At 42.9% G+C, this 18327-nt stretch overlaps 1 protein-coding gene across 1 annotated transcript in view; it reads left to right on the top strand.

The window, feature by feature from the left end:
- Positions 1-15604, top strand: part of chpt1 (choline phosphotransferase 1) — a 33966-nt gene extending 18362 nt beyond the window's left edge. The window contains exons 3-8 of the mRNA XM_059978529.1: positions 2497-2638; positions 4669-4753; positions 9038-9169; positions 9262-9420; positions 10786-10911; positions 12740-15604. Of these exons, the coding sequence (XP_059834512.1) occupies positions 2497-2638; positions 4669-4753; positions 9038-9169; positions 9262-9420; positions 10786-10911; positions 12740-12868 (773 nt within the window). The 3' untranslated portion in view covers positions 12869-15604. The remainder of the gene's footprint in view (positions 1-2496; positions 2639-4668; positions 4754-9037; positions 9170-9261; positions 9421-10785; positions 10912-12739) is intronic.
- The last annotated feature ends 2723 nt before the right edge of the window (positions 15605-18327 follow it).

Below are 18327 nucleotides of genomic sequence, written 5' to 3'. Positions count from 1 at the left end.
GATTTCTGCTCTATATACCTGGCATCACCTTCAAGGAATTATGGACTTGTATTCCCAAATCCCTGTGTTGTAAAGCATTCCTCAGTGTCCTCCGACTCATGGTGCAAGTCGGACCCTGGTTTGTCCTGCCAGAGTGTAACACCTTACTCTTGTCTGCATTAAATTTCATCTACTGCCATTTTTGCCCATTTTCCCATCTGGTCCGGATCCCACTAGAAGCTTTGATAGTCTCCCTCACTGTGCCCCCAACCTTGGTGTCATCCACAGATTTGGTGATCCAGTTAACAACATTATCATCCAGATCATTGATATAGATAACAAACAACAACAACAGACACTGTAGGAGACTTGTGTCTATTTTCTGTCTGTTGGAGCCATGTGTTATATGTTGTGGTTTGTTAATTATGGTAATTAGTCACAAGGGTTAGGGAGTGGTAGAAGCAAATGAGTACAGTTACATATTCACATTTTGGTAGTTCAGTCTAATTGAGGGGGTAAGTCACAAGATAATTTTTCTTTTGTTGACCACTAATTTAGTTCGAGTGCTAGTTAGGTCAATTGGAACGTTATTAGACTATTCCTTAGATTCAGGATCAGTTCCTGAGGATTGGAGAATGGCTAATGTTATCCCACTTTTTAAGAAAGGAGGGAGGGAGAAAACAGAGAACTATCGACCTGTCAGCCTGACCAAGGTGGTGGGAAAGATGCTAGAGTCCATTATTAAGGATGAAATAGTGGCATATCTAGATAGCAGTGATAGGATTGGGCCGAGCCAGCATGGATTTACCAAGGGTAAATCATGCTTGACTAATCTGTTGGAGTTTTTCAAGGATGTAACCAGGAAGTTAGATGGGGGAGATCCAGTGGATGTAGTGTACCTCGATTTTCAGAAGGCATTTGATATATAAGGTCCCACATAGGAGATTGGTGGGTAAAATCAAAGCTCATGGCATTGGTGGGGAAGACATTGACATGGATAGAAAACTAGTTGGCAGATAGAAAGCAAAGGGTATCGGTGAATGGGTGTTTCTCGGTACGGCAGGTGGTGACTAGTGGTGTGCCACAGGGCTCGGTATTGGGACCACAGCTGTTTACAATTTACGTCAACGATTTAGATGAAGGCATTGAGAATAACATACTAAGCTGGGTGGCGGTGTGACGTGATGAGGATGTTAGGAGAATTCAGGATGATTTGGATAGGCTGGGTGAGTGGGCAGATACTTGGCAGATGACGTTTAATGCGAATAAGTGTGAGGTTATCCACTTTGGGAGTAAGAACAGGAAGGCAGATTATTATCTGAATGGTGTAGAGTTAGGTAAGGGAGAAATACAAAGAAATCTAGGAGTCCTTGTTCATCAGTCACTGAAGGTGAATGAACAAGTGCAGCAGGCAGTGAAGAAGGCTAATGGAATGTTGGCCTTTATTACAAAGGGAATTGAGTACAAGAGCAAGGAAACCCTCTTGCATTTGTACAGGGCCCTGGTGAGACCACACCTGGAGTACTGTGCACAGTTTTGGTCTCCAGGGTTAAGGAAGGACATCCTGGCTGTAGCGTAGATTCACGAGGTTAATTTCTGGGATGTCTGGACTGTCTTACGCAGAGAGGTTAGAGAGACTGGGCTTGTACACGCTGGAATTAAGGAGATTGAGAGGGGATCTGATTGAAACATATAAGATTATTAAGGGATTGGACAAGATAGAGGCAGGAAATATGTTCCAGATGCTGGGAGAGTCCAGTACCAGAGGGCATGGTTTGAGAATAAGGGGTAGGTCATTTAGGACAGAGTTAAGGAAAAACTTCTTCTCTCAGAGAGTTGTGGGGGTCTGGAATGCACTTCCTCAGAAGGTAGTGGAGGCCAATTCTCCGGATGCTTTCAAGAAGGAGCTAGATAGGTATCTTATGGATAGGGGAATCAAGGGATATGGGGACAAGGCAGGAACTGGGTATTGATAGTAGATGATCAGCCATGATCTCAAAATGGCAGTGCAGGCTTGAAGGGCCGAATGGTCTACTTCTGCACCTGTTGTCTATTAACTAGTATAAAACTAATTCTGTTTCCAACAATCAGAACACTTAGTTACATTGACTTGAGCATTAAGGTCACTATATAGCTGGCTTATTTCTGTTTTTATTGCTATAAGATCATTTGTCTTTGCAGATTTTGTAATAAATGATCAAAGTAACTTTTCTACTCTGTAGCTTTGTTATTCAAAAGCAAGTCATACAGTATTGATTACTCTGGCCTCTTCTCTCAACGGTTTTGATTTGTTTTAAAGTAACTGCTACAGACCCAGCACCGATCCCTATGGCACATGACTAGTCACAGGCCTCCAGTCAATGAGGCAACCCTCTATGACCACCCAGGCTTCTCCTGCAAAGCCAATGCCTAATCATCCTGAATGCCAAGTGACTGAACCTTGACCAACTTGTCAAAGGCCTTGCTAAAGTCCCGTTGTAATTAGCTTTATTTCTTTCCCTTGTTTTTCCTTTCCAGTTGTGTTGGGCTTGGGCTCCTGCCTGGCTGTTCGTTTGGGAACGGATTCAGAACTCATGTTCTGCTGCTGCTTCACTGGCTTGTTTCTATTCTACTGTGCTCACTGGCAAACCTACGTCTCAGGGTCACTGCGATTTGCAAAGTAAGTTTGCTTATTTCATTCTATACAATGTTAAATGCTATCCATTAAATGTATTTAAAACACAGAATTTTTCAGAGCAAGGGTTATGGGGAAATGGCAGGTGGGTAGAACTAAGTCCACAGACAGATCAGCTGTGATCTTATTGAATAATAATAAGACGACAATCCATAATAGCTGTCTGGATATAATAATACAGGATAAACAAGCAAGTACAACTTAATTGGTGAAGCTATTCCAAACACACACAACATACAGAAATCAAGAAGTGAAAAACACTAGGAATATGCTGAATTAAAAGAGGAAATTGAAAGACTATGGAACATGAACAGATATACATTGTGCCAATAGTAATATCTACAACTGGTATCATCCCGAGGTCACTACACAATAGCATTAAGCAGTTGGGCCTACACAGTAATATTTATGTAAATCTCCAGAAAGGCACAGTATTAAACGACACTCGAATGGTCCACAAGTTCCTAGCAATTGAGAAATGAGTGTGCTTGGCTGTGCCTGTACCCCAGGCTTTACCAGCTTGAACTGAGAAATAATACAGCAATAATAATAATGATACTTTCCTCAAATCACCTTAAAATCATGCCCCTCATATTAGACATTTCTGTCCTAGGAAAAGCCTCTGGCTATTCACTTGAGCTATGCTTGCAAAGGGGAAAAACCCTAGCTTGCTTAGCCTTTCCTCATAAGACATGCTCTCTAACCCAGGCAGCACCTTTGCTGCCTCCTCAAAGCTCCTGCATCCTTTCTCTAATAAGGTGACCCAAACTGACCACAATACTCCGAACAACACACACAAAATGCTGGAGGAACTCAGCAGGCCAGGCAGCATCTGTGGAAAAGAGTACAGTTGAAGTTTGGGGCCAAGACCCTTCAGCAGTACTGGAGGGAAAAAAAAAGAGTAGATTTAAGTGTTGGAGGGCTGCAGAGATCACGAGGAGTGAGAGGGTTTCACTGATCTCTGTCGAAAGGAATATTTAAACTTTTCAGGAGAGGCATCCCTTGAAGAGATTTCGCAGTGTAGTAATCCAATCGCAAATGAGAAAATCTGCAGAAGCTAGATAGTGTAAATGCAAGCAGGCTTTTTCCCACTGAGGTTGAGTTAGACTTGAACTACAGGTTAAGGGTGAAAGGTGAAGTATTTTAGGGGACCTGAAGGGAATGTAGCAGAAGAACATCAGGTTCAAATCTGATCCTCAGCGAATGGTGGCAGGTGCCCAGCCTGCCAAAACTGGAAAGGAGGAAGAGATAAAGTTTGTGTGAGGCCATTGACAAATTACCACATGGTTGATCAAGAGAAGTTTGGATGAGTACATGGATGGGATAGTTATGGAGGTCTGTGGTCCAGGTGCTGGTCGATGGGACCAGGCAGGAAGCACAGGAGCCTTGGGTCCAACATCACCGAGTTCGGGAACAGATGCAGGTTGATGGGACCAGGCAGAATAACAGTTTGGGATTGACTAGATGGGCCGAATGGCTCGTTTCTGTGCTCTGTGACATTACAATACATTTTGTTGTGGACCCGGTTCCTGCTTAAATGTCATGAAGCTTTCTGCCTTCCAGGCAATGACTTCCAGATCCCTCAGTGAATGTATTTTCCCATTTCCCCTTTAATTCCTTTTAAATCCATGCTGTCTGGTTGCTGACCTGTTCAGGAAACAAATGAGAATATTCCTTGAGTAACATACCCTTTGAGTTTGCAAGCCCCTTACTTTTCATAGTTCTGTAGTTGCTACCTGCCGCCTTGTTACCTTTCCACACTACAATGGGGCTTATTATCATCTGCTCAAGTCTGCGTGCACAGGTGCAGCAGCATCACAAACACCTAGCATCAGGTAAACAGCATTCTGAAGAAAAACAAATTATAGCCAAATTTTACAAGGAAGAACACAATTAGAACAAAAAATTGCATTTCATTGTAGATTTACACCATCCAGTTGAGTGAAATCTATTTCTCGTGTTGCAGTTTACTCTAGTTCATTCTCAATTAACCACTGGTCTCTCTGTTTGATTAGAATTGATGTAACTGAAGTTCAAATCTGCATAATGCTCATCTTTTTCTTGTCTGCCATTGGAGGAGCCACACTTTGGGACAATGAGGTGAGTGGTTCTATAAATTCATGATGGCACCCTGACTTCATGACTTGGGTACAGTGTGAAACCAATCTGGAGGCAAGAGGGACTTGCAGTCTTGGTTCACTGAGGGATTATCGGTACTACAGTGTAGGAACAAGTGTCTTCCAGTTTGTGCAAGATTCCAACCAATGACAATGAGATGAGCAGAGCAAACTCAATGGGCAAATGGGCTGATTATGCTCCTATGCCTCATCATCATCATTATATGGTGGGTGATCATGGTCTAATCAATGACCATTTTTCTTGGCAATTTTTTCAACAGATGTGGTTTTAGTTGCCTTCTGGGCAGTATCTTCACAAGATGAGTGACCCCAGCCATTATCAGTACTCTTCAGAGACTGTCTGCTGGCACAAGTACCGGTTATGTGACCGCTGACGCCAGGCAGACAATCTCCGAAGAGTATTGATAATGGCTGGGGTCACGTGTCTTGTAAAGACATTGCCCAGAAAAGGCAATGGCAAACCACTTATGCGGAAAAATTTGCCAAGAACAATCATGGTCAAAGACCAAGACTGCCCACGTCACATGACACGGCACATGATGATGATCAATTTATCTGCTTCTACCACCGGCCCTGGCAGCGTGTTCCACACAGGTGAATGTTGTGAACTTTGTTTTGTTGCAGCAGTGCATTTCAAGACATAAAATTACTATAAGTTACAAAAATAAGTATTGCAGAATAGTGAGACAGTAATCATGGGTTTATGGATCTTTCAGAAAGTGATGGCAGAGTGGAAAATTCTGTCCCTAAGACATTGTGTGTGGTCTTTGTGCTCCTGTACATCTTCCCTGATGGTAGTAATGAGAACAGCGCACGTCCCAGATGGTGAGGGTCGTCTAATGGATGCAGTCTTCTCTCCGGCTTAATGTGCCCAGATTTCACTGGAAGTAGTAGCTCTTGCAAAACCAAGTTTATATTTGGCTGCTTTAAAAAGAGTGTTTAATGATCCCTATACAATTAGAATGAAATGCATATAATTTAACACAATTAGTTAAAGATCAAAGATTAGCTTTATTTGTCACATTTACATTGGGGGAAAAAAAGTGAGATGCGACATTAGCTTCACATAGCATGCCCTCAACTCTCTGACCCTCACTCGTTCACCTTTGGTTTGTTGGAGGACACTAGAGCACCCAGACGAAACCCACGTGGTCATGGGGAGAAAATACAATCTCCTTATAGCAGTAGGAATTAAACTCTTGATTGTTGATCACTGGCACTGTAAAGGTAAAGCAGGGACCCCCACCACCCAGACCACGCTCTCTTCATGCTGTGGCCATCAGGAAGAAGGTACAGGAGCCTCAGGCTCACCACCAGCTTCAGGAACAGTTACTACCCCTTAACCATCAGACTCTTGGTCCAAAGAGAATGACTTCTGACGCTTCAGAGTAAAACTACCTAAATTTCTCTGACACACACAGACCCTTCATCAGGATCTCAGCCTGAAATTCCCTTCATAGGTGTTGCCTGACCTGCTGAGTTCCTCCAGAATTTTGTGTGTGTTGCTCAAGACTCGAACAGGTGCAGAATCTCCTTTTTTCAAGATTTCAGACTTCTGCTTATAGCTAATATCAGTGGCTTCTTGCAGGGAACTGAATTTTACAATTTGCCTATAAAACTGGAGTGTAATACTGATACCAGACCCTAGACTAGAAATAAGGTGACCAAGGAAACATCCTTCCCACACCCAGCACCTTTTGGTGATTATTTAATTCACTGTTGCTTGTTGAATCTGACTGTCACCTGATGATTACCACTGTCCATGTGTGCAGAGGTGCAATGAGGAACAAACTTGCTGCAGCATCACATCTTGTTGAATGTTGAGCCAACGCACATCAGTAAATTCCTAACAAATGTAAAATGTATCTGACAAATAAGGTTGACCTTCAATATGCAGTATTTACAAGAAAAATATAAGTGCAACATAAATTGTACACAGTTTGTTCTACACAGCCCCGTTGGGTCCATCACGGTGAATCAAGTGAACTGTGGAGCTCACCAACTTGCTCGTATGCAGCGCATAATTATCCATTCTTCCCATCGACATTTCCCAGACCTGCTGCTGGCCATTCAGGACACAGTCCCTATCTCCACATTATTAACTGTCCATTTGAGTCTATTTTGTAAATGTTCAGAAGCCTACAGATTATTGGAACAAAGTGCTGTCTCTAATTCAACAGTTGAGCCAACTTGTCTGTGCAAAGCTCAACGTAAAATTTATTTTCAAAGTACTGCATTCTACCCTGAGGTTTCTTTTCTGAGCAACAATCATTTTGTTCTCCTTTACATCATGCACTGACGGACAGAAGAGCAGCATTAAGGTATTCGGCCCATGGCTGATTTATTAAATTCCTCCTCATCTGTTTAAAGTGTCCTTGTATTCTGAGGATGTGCCCCGACCATTGGCACACTCACTGTAGGAAATGTCCTCTCCACATCCACTCTATCTAGGCCTTTAATATTCAATAGATTTCAGAGATCCCCCTCATCTTGCAGGTATTTATTGTAAAATAAAGAAATATAATAAAATGTATGAAAAACTCCACATAAACACACTGACAAACAACAAATGTGTGAAAGAAGACAAACTGCATATAAAACAGAAGTATTGAGAACAAGTACGGGTGTTTCTGATCATGGAGTTAGTTTATTTAGAAATAAAGCGAGGAATAGGCCCTTCTGATGCTTCAAGCTGCACTGCCCGATTTGTTGGTAAGCTCCACAGTTTGTTTGATTCACCTCCCAATTTAACCGTAGCCTAATCGTGGGGCAATTTACAATAACCAGTTAACCTACCAATCAACATATCTTTGGACCATGGGAGGAAACCGGAGCACCTGGAGAAAACCCATGTATTCCACAGAGAGGACAAGGAATTGAACTCCAAACTGAAGCTCTAAGCTGCAATAGCGTGCCATAAATCGCTATGGTATCATGTCCGTCCATGTTGGCCATTGTTATATTTAATTGATCCTTGCCAACAGAGGGATTCACATGGCATTGAGACGTTGCTATTCCTGCAGGTTAGGTGCTGGTAGTAAATGTGAACCCCGCCCTCTCCATCTCCCTCCATTCTAGAAACCGAATCAGGTTTATTATCACTGACATATGTTGTGAAATTTGTTTTTGCAACAGCAGTAAAGCTGAAGACATAAGCATTACTATTAGTTACAATAAGAAATAGTAAAATTATAAATAGTGTAAAGTAGGCCAAATTAGTGAGGAAGACACAAGAGATTCTGCAGATGCTGGAAATCCAGAGCAACTCACAAAATGCTGGAGGAACTCAACAGGTCAGGCAGCATCTATGGAAATGAATAAACAGCCCTGGTGAAGGTTCTCGGCTGGAAACATCAATTGTTTATTCATTGCTATAAATTAGTGAGATGGTGTTCATGGGTCCATTGTTCGTTCAGAAATATGGTGCAGGGGAAGAAGCTGTTCCTAAAATGTTGAGTGTGTGCCTTCAGGCTCCTGTACCTCCTCCCTGATGGTAATAATGAGAAGAGGGCACGTCCTGGGTGGTGAGGATCCTTGATGGATCCACCTTCTAGAGGCATCCAGTTTTGAAGATGTCCTTGGGTTGGAGCCCACGATGGAGCTGTTCCCTCTGCAGCTCCTTGCGATGCTATGCATTGATGCCTCCATACCAGACAGAATGCTGTCCACAGTACATCTGTAGAAACTTCCTGGAGTCTTGGGTGACATTTCAGTAAAGTGTAGTTATTGGGATTTTGAATCTAATCGATTTTGTTTGTCTCCTTTCCACCGTTGTTTACAGATTATTTTAGTTTGGAAAGTACTGCACCATGGCAATGTCTAAATTGTAGTTGAGGATTTACTGTCTTTCACCTTGCTCGGGCTTTGCCAGAGATTTGTTTGTGACGTTTTGCAAGGACTGGGTTGCACATGATTGAGATGCAGTGTGCTTCATTGACAGTGTGGTGTTCCATTCCATATGCACTCCAAAGTGGTGGGGACACAAAAATCTGTGTTTCTTACTTGTCTCTCTTTTATATTCTGCTGCCTCTGGACATCCCCCCCGCCCCTGTAAAACGTTACACGGGATGGCTAAAGAAAGGTAATGCATTTTCTACACTTGTGTTCTAATCATACTGAGTGAATGAGGTTTAGAACCAAATGAGAGATGGTCTACAGGTTTCTACCTCACTTATTGCTTATGGTTTATGATCTCAGTGTCCTTGTCCTTGTCTGCATTGTTACAGCCTTCTTTCTTTCCATAAAGATCCCAGTATTAGGAATAAGGATGAAAATTATTCCAGTGCTTGGGATAATGCTGGGAGCAATCTACTCGTGCACCAATTACTTTCGGGTCATCTTTACTGGCGGGACAGGGAAAAATGGCTCCACGATCGCGGTAGGCAAATATACTGAATGACAGCACATTTTCCATGTGGTTACCGGGCTCGTGGCTTCCGATACTGAGTGTAATATTCCCCATTTCTCTAGGGCACCAGCGTTTTGTCACCAGCCATGCACATCGGCCTGGTTATAATCCTGGCGGCAATGATCTACAAGAAATCCACCACACATTTGTTTGAGGAACATCCGTGTCTCTATGTTTTAGCATTCGGATGCGTGACTTCAAAAGTCACAAACAAGTTAGTGGTATGTTAATATTAAATGCGTGGCAGTAAATCACCTCTTTTTAAATGGGGTCTCGCCTTTCAACACTTGTTGAAAAGACATATGGTGTGTTGGCCTTCATTAGTGAGGGAGTTGAGTTCCAGAGCCACGAGGTAATGTTACAGCTCTATAAAACCCAGGTTAGACCACACTCTGAATATTGTGTTCAGTTCTGGTTGCCTTATTATAGGAAGGATGTGAAAAATTTGGAGAGGGAGCGGAGGAGATTTACCAGTAATGTGGTCTCATTTGGCTGTATTCATGAATGACAATTAAACTTGAACTTATACAGTTCCAGCTGCCTGGATTAGAGAGCACGTCTTATGAGAATGGGTTGAGGGAGTTAGGACTTTTCATTTTGGGGGCAAAAGAGGAAGAGAGGCAATTTGAGAGTTGTCCAAGATAAGAGGCAGAAGCTTTGCCCAGGGCAGAGATGATTAAGATGAGGGGTCTTAACTTCAAGAAGATTGGAGGGAAGTATAGGGAGGATGTCAGGGGAAGGATTATGTTGATCTTGGAGTAGGTTAAAAGGTTGTGGGCTGAACTGTGCTGTACTGTTCTGTGTTGATTCCAATCCGTGTTTAACAGGCACAACTTTCCAGGGAATTGATCATCTGAGGAGTGCACAGGTCTGTTTTTGATGCTTGTTTGTGCATACGACCAACTTGGTTCTCACCTGCTACATCTGGAATAAGGTGACATCTGCACCATCTATGGTCTTAATTTTTTAAACATATTTGAACAGGCTGTTAGGACAGAGTCTGGCAGTGATTGTCGTGGAAAAGCAGCTCGATCAACATGTGTAGAGGAGGAATTGTGAAGTTTAGATGCCATTCAGTTAAAAGGAAACAGGTTTCTGAAAGCACAGGTCTCGAGGATGGAGTAATAAAGTATTCAGCTGAGGGTTCGGGTGCAGTGGGACCCAGAGGGCACAACTTCTGAATAGAGGGGGGTGTCCCTTTAGAACAGATGAGGAATTTCTTCAGCCAGAGGGTGGTGAATCTGTGGAATTCATTACCACAGATGGTTGTGCAGGCCAATTCATTGGTATATTTACAGCAGGTTGATATTGAGTGTCAAAGGTTATGGGCAGAAGGCAGGAGAATGGGATTGAGAGGGAAAATAAATCAGTCATGATTGAATGGTGGAACAGACAAGATGGGCTGAATGGCCGAATTCTGTTTGTATATTTTGTGGACCAGTCCCTGAGTGGAAAAATCCATGAAATGGGAGTAGGGGCTGGGAGTAGATCAAGAGATACTGGAGTTCTCCCAGTCGGCTGTGTGGTAATTTTCCAACAATATGTGACACTTGTTGTGGTAATGACGTTTCTTGTTGGTTCTCCAGGTGGCACACATGACGAGAAGCAAGATGAAACTACAAGACACAGCATTCATAGGGCCCGGCCTGCTATTCTTCAATCAGTACTTCGATAGCTTTATTAATGAATATATCGTACTGTGGATAGCAATGGTAAGCATCTCGTCTCCACACGGAAACGGCAGTTTCTGCAGCTATTGGAAATCCAGAAAATAACATCGGTGCTAGAGCAAATAGTACAATGTTTTTACAGCTCGGGTCATCTGAGATCCAGCATCAACCGTAAGGAGTTTGTATGTCCTCCCTGAGAAATGTGTGTGTTTTCTCCAGGCGTTCTGCTTTCCTCCCACAGTTCAAAGATGGACCCATGATTAGGTTAGGGTTAAATCGGGGGTTTTGGGAGTTGCTGGGGTAGTGTGGGGAGAAAAAAGGACAGAGGGGCCTATTGCACACTAAGAAAATTTTTAAAAAAACATCCCTTGAGGAACTGCTATTGGACAGCATCAATAGAGAGGAATAAACAGTGTTTTAGACCAAGACCCTTCATCTGGAATGGGAAGCAAGGAGGAAAAACAAGAATAAGAGGGTGGGGGGAAGGTGGGTGGGTCATATCTCCATCTATGATGGTCAGGATTAGGATTATTTAGATACACAGTGCGTTGCCACTTGCATTCAGAGTTCAGGTACCTCAGCTTTCATCACAATCTGCCGCTGCTGAAACTCAGCAACAAAATGCTGGTGGAACTCATCTGTCCTCACCTATCAACTCATTTCTTCTGCCCTTTACCTTTTTCACTTATCCCCTCCAGCTTCTCACAACATACCCTCTCCCCCACCCCTTCACCTATCACCTGTCAGCTGTGCTCCTCTCCCTCCTCCCAGCACTTTATTCCCTCATACCCTCTCCCCCACCCCCTCACCTATTACCTGTGCTTCTCTCCCTGGAATTCAGAAGCATGAGAGGATCTTATTGAAACATCTAAAATTATGAAAGGGGTATATAAGGTCAAGGAAGGAAAATCGTTTCACTGGTAAGTGGGACTAGAAGGGGACACAACATGAAGGCTCAGGGACAGAGGAGGAGGAACTGCTTTTCACAGAGTCGTGATGTGTTCTGCTCGGGGACGCAGCAGAGGCTGCCTTGTTATATTTAGATGTCTGCATCGCATGGGAGTTAAGGTTAGGATTAGGGTTGGCAGCTCATTTAGCAGAAAGAAAACGCTCATCTCAAACCTCTGTTGCCTTGCGGCTGTACACACAAGGAAGGTTTCGGGAATAAACTCCAAGAAAAAATCCAGAGCTGTCATCACTAGGGCAGTCCTACATTGAGTTCAACGCTGACTGGCAACTCCTGCGACACTGCTGGTACTAAACTGTATCAGTCTCTGCTGGTCTTTGGGTTCATCAGCTGTGTGGAGAGGGACGGGTATCAGCTTGTTCACCATATCGTACTGTCCTGGATTGCGTTTTGACTACATTAACAGCTGGGACGCAATATCCATGGTCATCCCTGACTAACAGGGCCTGAAGTGGCAGTTAAGGATTATGGGGGGCAGACAGGTAGGGAGCTCAGTCATGACCAGATCAACCATTGAGGCTCAACAGGCCAGATGGTCAACTCCTGCTCCTGGTCGCTAAGTTCTTAAGTTAAATGCTAGTTTGAAAAGCTCAGCCTGTTCTAGGGTTTTAACTGTCAACATCAGATTGTGTAAATGCTGGAAATCCACAGACTGCTGGGGAACTCAGCAGGACAGGTGGCATCTATGGTGAGGAATAACCAGTTGATATTTCAGGCTGAGACCCTTCATCAGGACATTATTCCCATTTGTTGCTCCAGGTTCCAACGTTGACATCTCCTGTGTCAGCATGGTGACCACCTCAGGCTGTGTGAAGGTGATAATGGGGAAAGATTGGGAGGGATTGGGTCAGGGGCTTGTTCAAGGGATGAAAGAATTCTGAGGCCTGTTCTGATGCTTTTCAGATCCTCTCTCTGTGTGACCTGCTGACGTACTGCACATTCGTCTGCACGCAGATCGCCTCCCACCTCCACATCCAGGTCTTCCACATATCACCACACGCTCCAGAACATGTGCCGAGTCACCACAAGTGACAATTTGCCCAGCTGGAGGAAGGAGAGTCGCAGGAAGAACTCCTGAGTGAAAGCGAACCTGGATCACAGACCAAACCCGCGTCTCCGAACCCGGATCTCACGCACCAAACCCGCGTCTCCGAACCCGGATCTCACCCACCAAACCCGCGTCTCCGAACCTGGATCTCGCGCACCAACCCACGTCTCCATATTAATTCTACCTTCTGTAATTATGACTTAAATGAGTTGAATATTTTGGTAATGAATGGGAGAGATCTGTTTAACCTGCCCACCCACCCATCAGTGCTGCAAGAATCTATGGAAAATATCATTAACCCAGCTCAGGAATCGTTGCATCTGAACCACTCACGTTTATACGCGAGGCCCTTCTCTGAGGTTCTCAGGGAGGCCCTCCCATTAGCAACCGTATTTTAAATTTAAGCTTTGAAAGCAGATTGCATAGAGTTAAGATCTGTTTCCATGTCATTAGAGCCCAATCCATGCAGGCCAACCAAGATTCTACCAACCACACCCTTTGTTTCTACCAAATGCTTTTTAAACATTGTAATTGTCCCCGCCTCTACCACTTCCTTGGGTACCTCATTCCATACACCCACCACCTGGTATGGGAAAAGTTGCCCTGTCAGGTCTCCTTTAAATCTCCCTTTCTCTCCATAATCCTATGCTCTCTAATGTGAGACTCTGTGGGGAAAAAGTCTGATCTACCCTACCAATGCCCCTATACTTCTGATGAAAGGTTTGAAATCTCCTTCCTCAGATGCTGCATCACTTGCTAACTTCAATATTTTCTGATATATTCCATCCAAATTACAGCTTCCTCTTCATAAGCTGACTACAAACTCTTCAAATTCATTTCTTTAACCACCCTCGTAACTCCTTCCTTACACAAGCGTTATCTTTCATGTACCAGGAAATTCAGAATGTGTAAGGAATACTGTTGTCCTGCTCCTTCACTTGAGTTAGAAGGCTTTGTCTTACGTTTACTGAAACAGACTGGAGCAATACTGGAATGGTGGAGCAGACTCAGTGGGCCAAACAGCCTAATTCTGCTCCTGTATTTTACAACTTAACACAGAGAAGGTACTGGAGGAACTCTGCAGGCCAGAGAACAAAAATGACTGATGCCAAATTTGCATATGCCTTCAACCTTCCCAAGTGTTTGGAGTGTCACAGTACACGAATACTGTAAATTTGAGGTGAGGGCAGAACTCACTGAGTTTGTACCATCCAGCCCCACAGTGAGCTAAAACTTAAGGCCCAGTGACTGTCTCATGTTGGCAGGGAGACCAGTCAACATTCCTAGGCAGATCTCTGAACTGGAGCCAGTTTATCCACCACTAGTTAATGTCCTGTGGAATGATAAAAGCACGAGGGTGATACCGAGAGTCAGCAGGTCTCTTCTGAAGGGAAGCTTGTGTTTACACACCTACCTGGTTCAAGGCTGGAACTGGTTTGAAAATAAATCTATTGTTAGAATTTCTTTATTTGATTCAAAATAATTCATTCGTACATCTCTCCTACCATTCCATATAAAACCATAATATGTAGTAGAAAAATTGGGCCATTTTACCATAAAATCGGCTCTGCTGATCCACTTTCCCTCTCAGCCCTAGTGTCCTACTTTCTCCCCGTATCCCTTCTCGCCCCGACTAATCAAGAATCCACAAATCTCTGCCTTAAACATACATAAAGACTTAGCCTCCGCAGCTGCCTTTGGCAATGAATTCCACAGATACACCACTCTGGCTAAAGAAATTCATCATCTCAATTCTAAAAGGACATCCCTCTGTTCTGAGGCTGTATCCTCTGGTCTTGTACTCTCCCACTATAGTGGACTCTTCTTCACTTATATTCTATCAATGCCTTTATAAATTTTACTCTTGACAGTTTTAGAACTTCATGTTGGTTATGAGTATTAAACTTGCCTCGATTCACTGAAGAAAGGTCCAGACCCTTTGAGCTGGGAGAGTGCCTACAGTGAAAACATTGGTTCCTTACACGTTAAACTTCTTCACACATTTCGTGATTCAAACGCCATCTCTAAAATTTGTGCAACGTTAAACCTTTTCCTACAAATCCTGATTTGAGTTCCAACAACCTGTCCTGATCACTGATTGATCAAATATCATGGACATGTTAGGGAGCTGGGTATCTGCTGATTGTTTTCAGATCAAGCAGATAGTCTGAAGTTTGGATGATCACAAGTTTAAATGGTTGTTCCATGTTATTCGCGGGTCAGCCATGTAGTCTATCCATTCCTTTTTGGATGTTAACTGAAATCCTGAATTTTCAAGTGTGACTGCACAGTGGGAGCACCTTCACTACATGGATTATATTGGTTGAAGACTACCAAAAACATCTCAAAGGGGATCAGGGATTAAATTCTGACAATGTACATATCTTGGGAACATAGCTTTAAGCTACCAAAAGAAGTTAATTGTGGAAGAGATTTGTATTAAAATCAAGTGAGTGATTCGCTAACTGGGAACAAGGTGCTGTCTCACCAGAATATTGCTTGTGATGCTGCTTTTCATTGTTCGGTGCAGGCTTTGTAGTAGAGTTGTTAGGATCACCAGTTAGATGCAGCGTTGCTCTGAATGTTTTATTGTGGACTTGTCTCAGGACATGGTGTTTATGCTGCAGTTTTGTGCCCTCATGGTGGGAAATGTATCATTTAGTTCAACACTAAACGTTTGTTCTTTCTACCTTTGTAATTAAACTAAAAATCAAACCTGATTGTCTCGTTATCTTTGGTCAGTACTGAATGACAATATAGCATTGTGTTTTATACAAGGCATTTAGCATAGAAAGATGTTTCAGTTAAATGAAAGGGGTTAAAAAATATTTTTCTCTTCGGGTTTTTTCCATTTCTAAATTCCACTCGCTCAGCTCGGTGGTTGTAAACCCTTCACCCAAAGTTCAAAGTAAATTTATTATTAGTATGTACATGCTACCATATGCAATGCTGAGGTTCACTTTCTTACGGACATTCGCAGTAAATACAAATCAGTGAAAGACTGCAGCCTCTAAAATGTGCAACCAAAGCTCAAAGTAAATTATCAAAGTGCACATACAGTTGCAAGAAAAAATTTGTGAACCATTTGAAATTACCTAGTTTTCTGCATTAATTACACATTAATTACATTAATCTGATCTTCATCTAAGTCACCATAATAGACAAACACTACCTGCCTAAATCAATTACATAAACAATTGTACTTGTCAATAGTGAGTACACCACTAGTCTAGGTTCGTAAAAAGTATGTGAACCGCTGTGGTAATGCCTTCTACAAGAGCTATTTGGAGTCAGGTGTAACAATCAATCAGATGAGATGGGAGGTGCCCTGCCCTATTTAAAAAAAAGACAGGTTACTGACAGTCTGCTCTTCTTAACTCAAGAAACCTCTGTTTATGCTGTGATCAAAATAACTTTCAGAGGACCTTGGAGGAATTGTAGAGGTACAGGAAGCTAGAAAAGGCTATAAAGGCATTTCTAAATACCTGAGTGTTCATCAATCCACAGTAAGAGAAATTGTCTATGAACAGAGGTAACTCCGTACTGTTGCTACTCTCCCTAGGAGTGGGGGTCCTACAAAGATCACAGCAAGAGCACAACGTGTGAGGCCGAAGGAGGAGAGAAAGAACCCAAGGGTAACAGCAAAGGACCTGCAGAAATCTCTTGATCTTGAGAAAGTCTCTGTTAATGTGTCCACTGTATAAAAAATACTGAACAAGAACGGTGTTTGTGGAAGGATACCACTGCTCTCCAAAAAAGTATTGTTGCATAGCTCAAGTTTGAAAAAGACCACCGGGATGTTCCAGAATGCTTCTGGGACAATGTTCTGTGGACAAGTGAGAGGAAAGTTGAACTTTTGGCAGAAATGCACACTGCTATGTTTGGAGGTAAAAAGGGCACTGCACATCAACACCAAAACCCCATCCCATCTGTGAAGCATGGTGGAAGGAGCATCATGGTTTGGGGATGCTTGTAATCTTGCAGGAACAATAAACTCAAAATTGTACAAATACATTTTACAGGGAAATGTCAGGGTAGTGGTCTATCCCCCGAAGCTTAGTAGAAGTTGGATGATACAAGACAATGATAGAGACAGAAAACCTACAGCACACACAGGCCCTTCGGATTTGAATGTCCTATGGACTCGGACCCCAAGATCCCTCTGATTCTCCACACTGCCAGGAGTCTTACCATTAATACTATATTCTGTTGTCATATTTGGCCTACCAAAATGAACCACCTCACACTTCCCTGGGTTGAACTCCATCTGCCACTTCTCAGCCCGATTTTGCATTCTATCAAAGTACCACTGTAACCTCTGACAACCCTCCATCAGCAGGGTTGTACTTTGATAATCAATATACTTTGAACTTTGACTCTGAGCCACTGATTAACTGTCCCATTCTGACCTTTTTCTGCACTGCTTCAATAAGGCTGAACACAAACTCAGAGAACACTTCAGCTTCTGTCCGGGCACATTTCTACCTGTATGATTCAATGGCAAATTCTTCCATTTTAGATTGTTCATTCTTTATATATTAAAACTGACAAGGTTCACAATAATTATTCCAGGAATGAAAGGGTTAATGTTTGATGTCTGTGGCCAGTACTCGCTGGCATTTAGAAGAATGAGGGGGGATCTCATTGAATATTGAAAGCCCTAGATAGAGTGGATATGGAGAGGACGTTTTCTACAATGGGGAAGTCTAAGACCAGAGGGCAGAAGGATGTCACTTTAGAACAGAGATGAGGAACTTTAGCCAGAGGGTGGTGAATCTGTGGAATTCATTGGCACAGTTGACTCAGGCAGCCGAGTCACTGCGTATATTTAAATCGGGGGTTAATAAGTTCTAGATTAATAAGGATGCCATAGGTTGAAGGGAGAAGGTGGGTGAATGGGATTGAGAGGGATAACATTTCAGCCACGATAGACTGATGGAGCAGACTCAATGAGTCAAACGGCCCAGTCCTTCTCCTAATACTTGTCTAACCCTAACCTGTACATCTTTGAAACTTGGGAGGAAACTGGCGAACCCAGTGGAAACCCATGCGGTAATGAGGAGAACGTACAAGCTCCTTACATATGGTGGCAGGAATCAAACCAAGATCGCTGGGGCTGTAATAGCATTACGCTAACCACTATACTACCATGCTATCTTGATGAAGAGATGCACAGGTTTGAAGGACTCCGACACGAGAGACATTAATTACTACACTTACTAGACTTCTCACTTTAAATTGGTTTGCATCGAATTTCAGTAATCACAGAGCATTCCTATCTGATTATAATATGAACACAAACATTTGCTACATCCATCACTGCTGGGGCAGGCATCTTTATAAGTAATTCAAGATATATAATTTATCCTGATTTTTTTACGTACAATATGAAGATAGAACACAAGGAAGGAGTTACAGATGCAGTGAGTAATGGATCCTTCAA

Source organism: Hypanus sabinus, chromosome 8 (genome assembly GCF_030144855.1).
Source record: "Hypanus sabinus isolate sHypSab1 chromosome 8, sHypSab1.hap1, whole genome shotgun sequence".
NCBI classification, from domain to species: Eukaryota; Metazoa; Chordata; class Chondrichthyes; order Myliobatiformes; family Dasyatidae; genus Hypanus; species Hypanus sabinus.
This window is presented reverse-complemented; position numbering and strand designations above follow the sequence as displayed.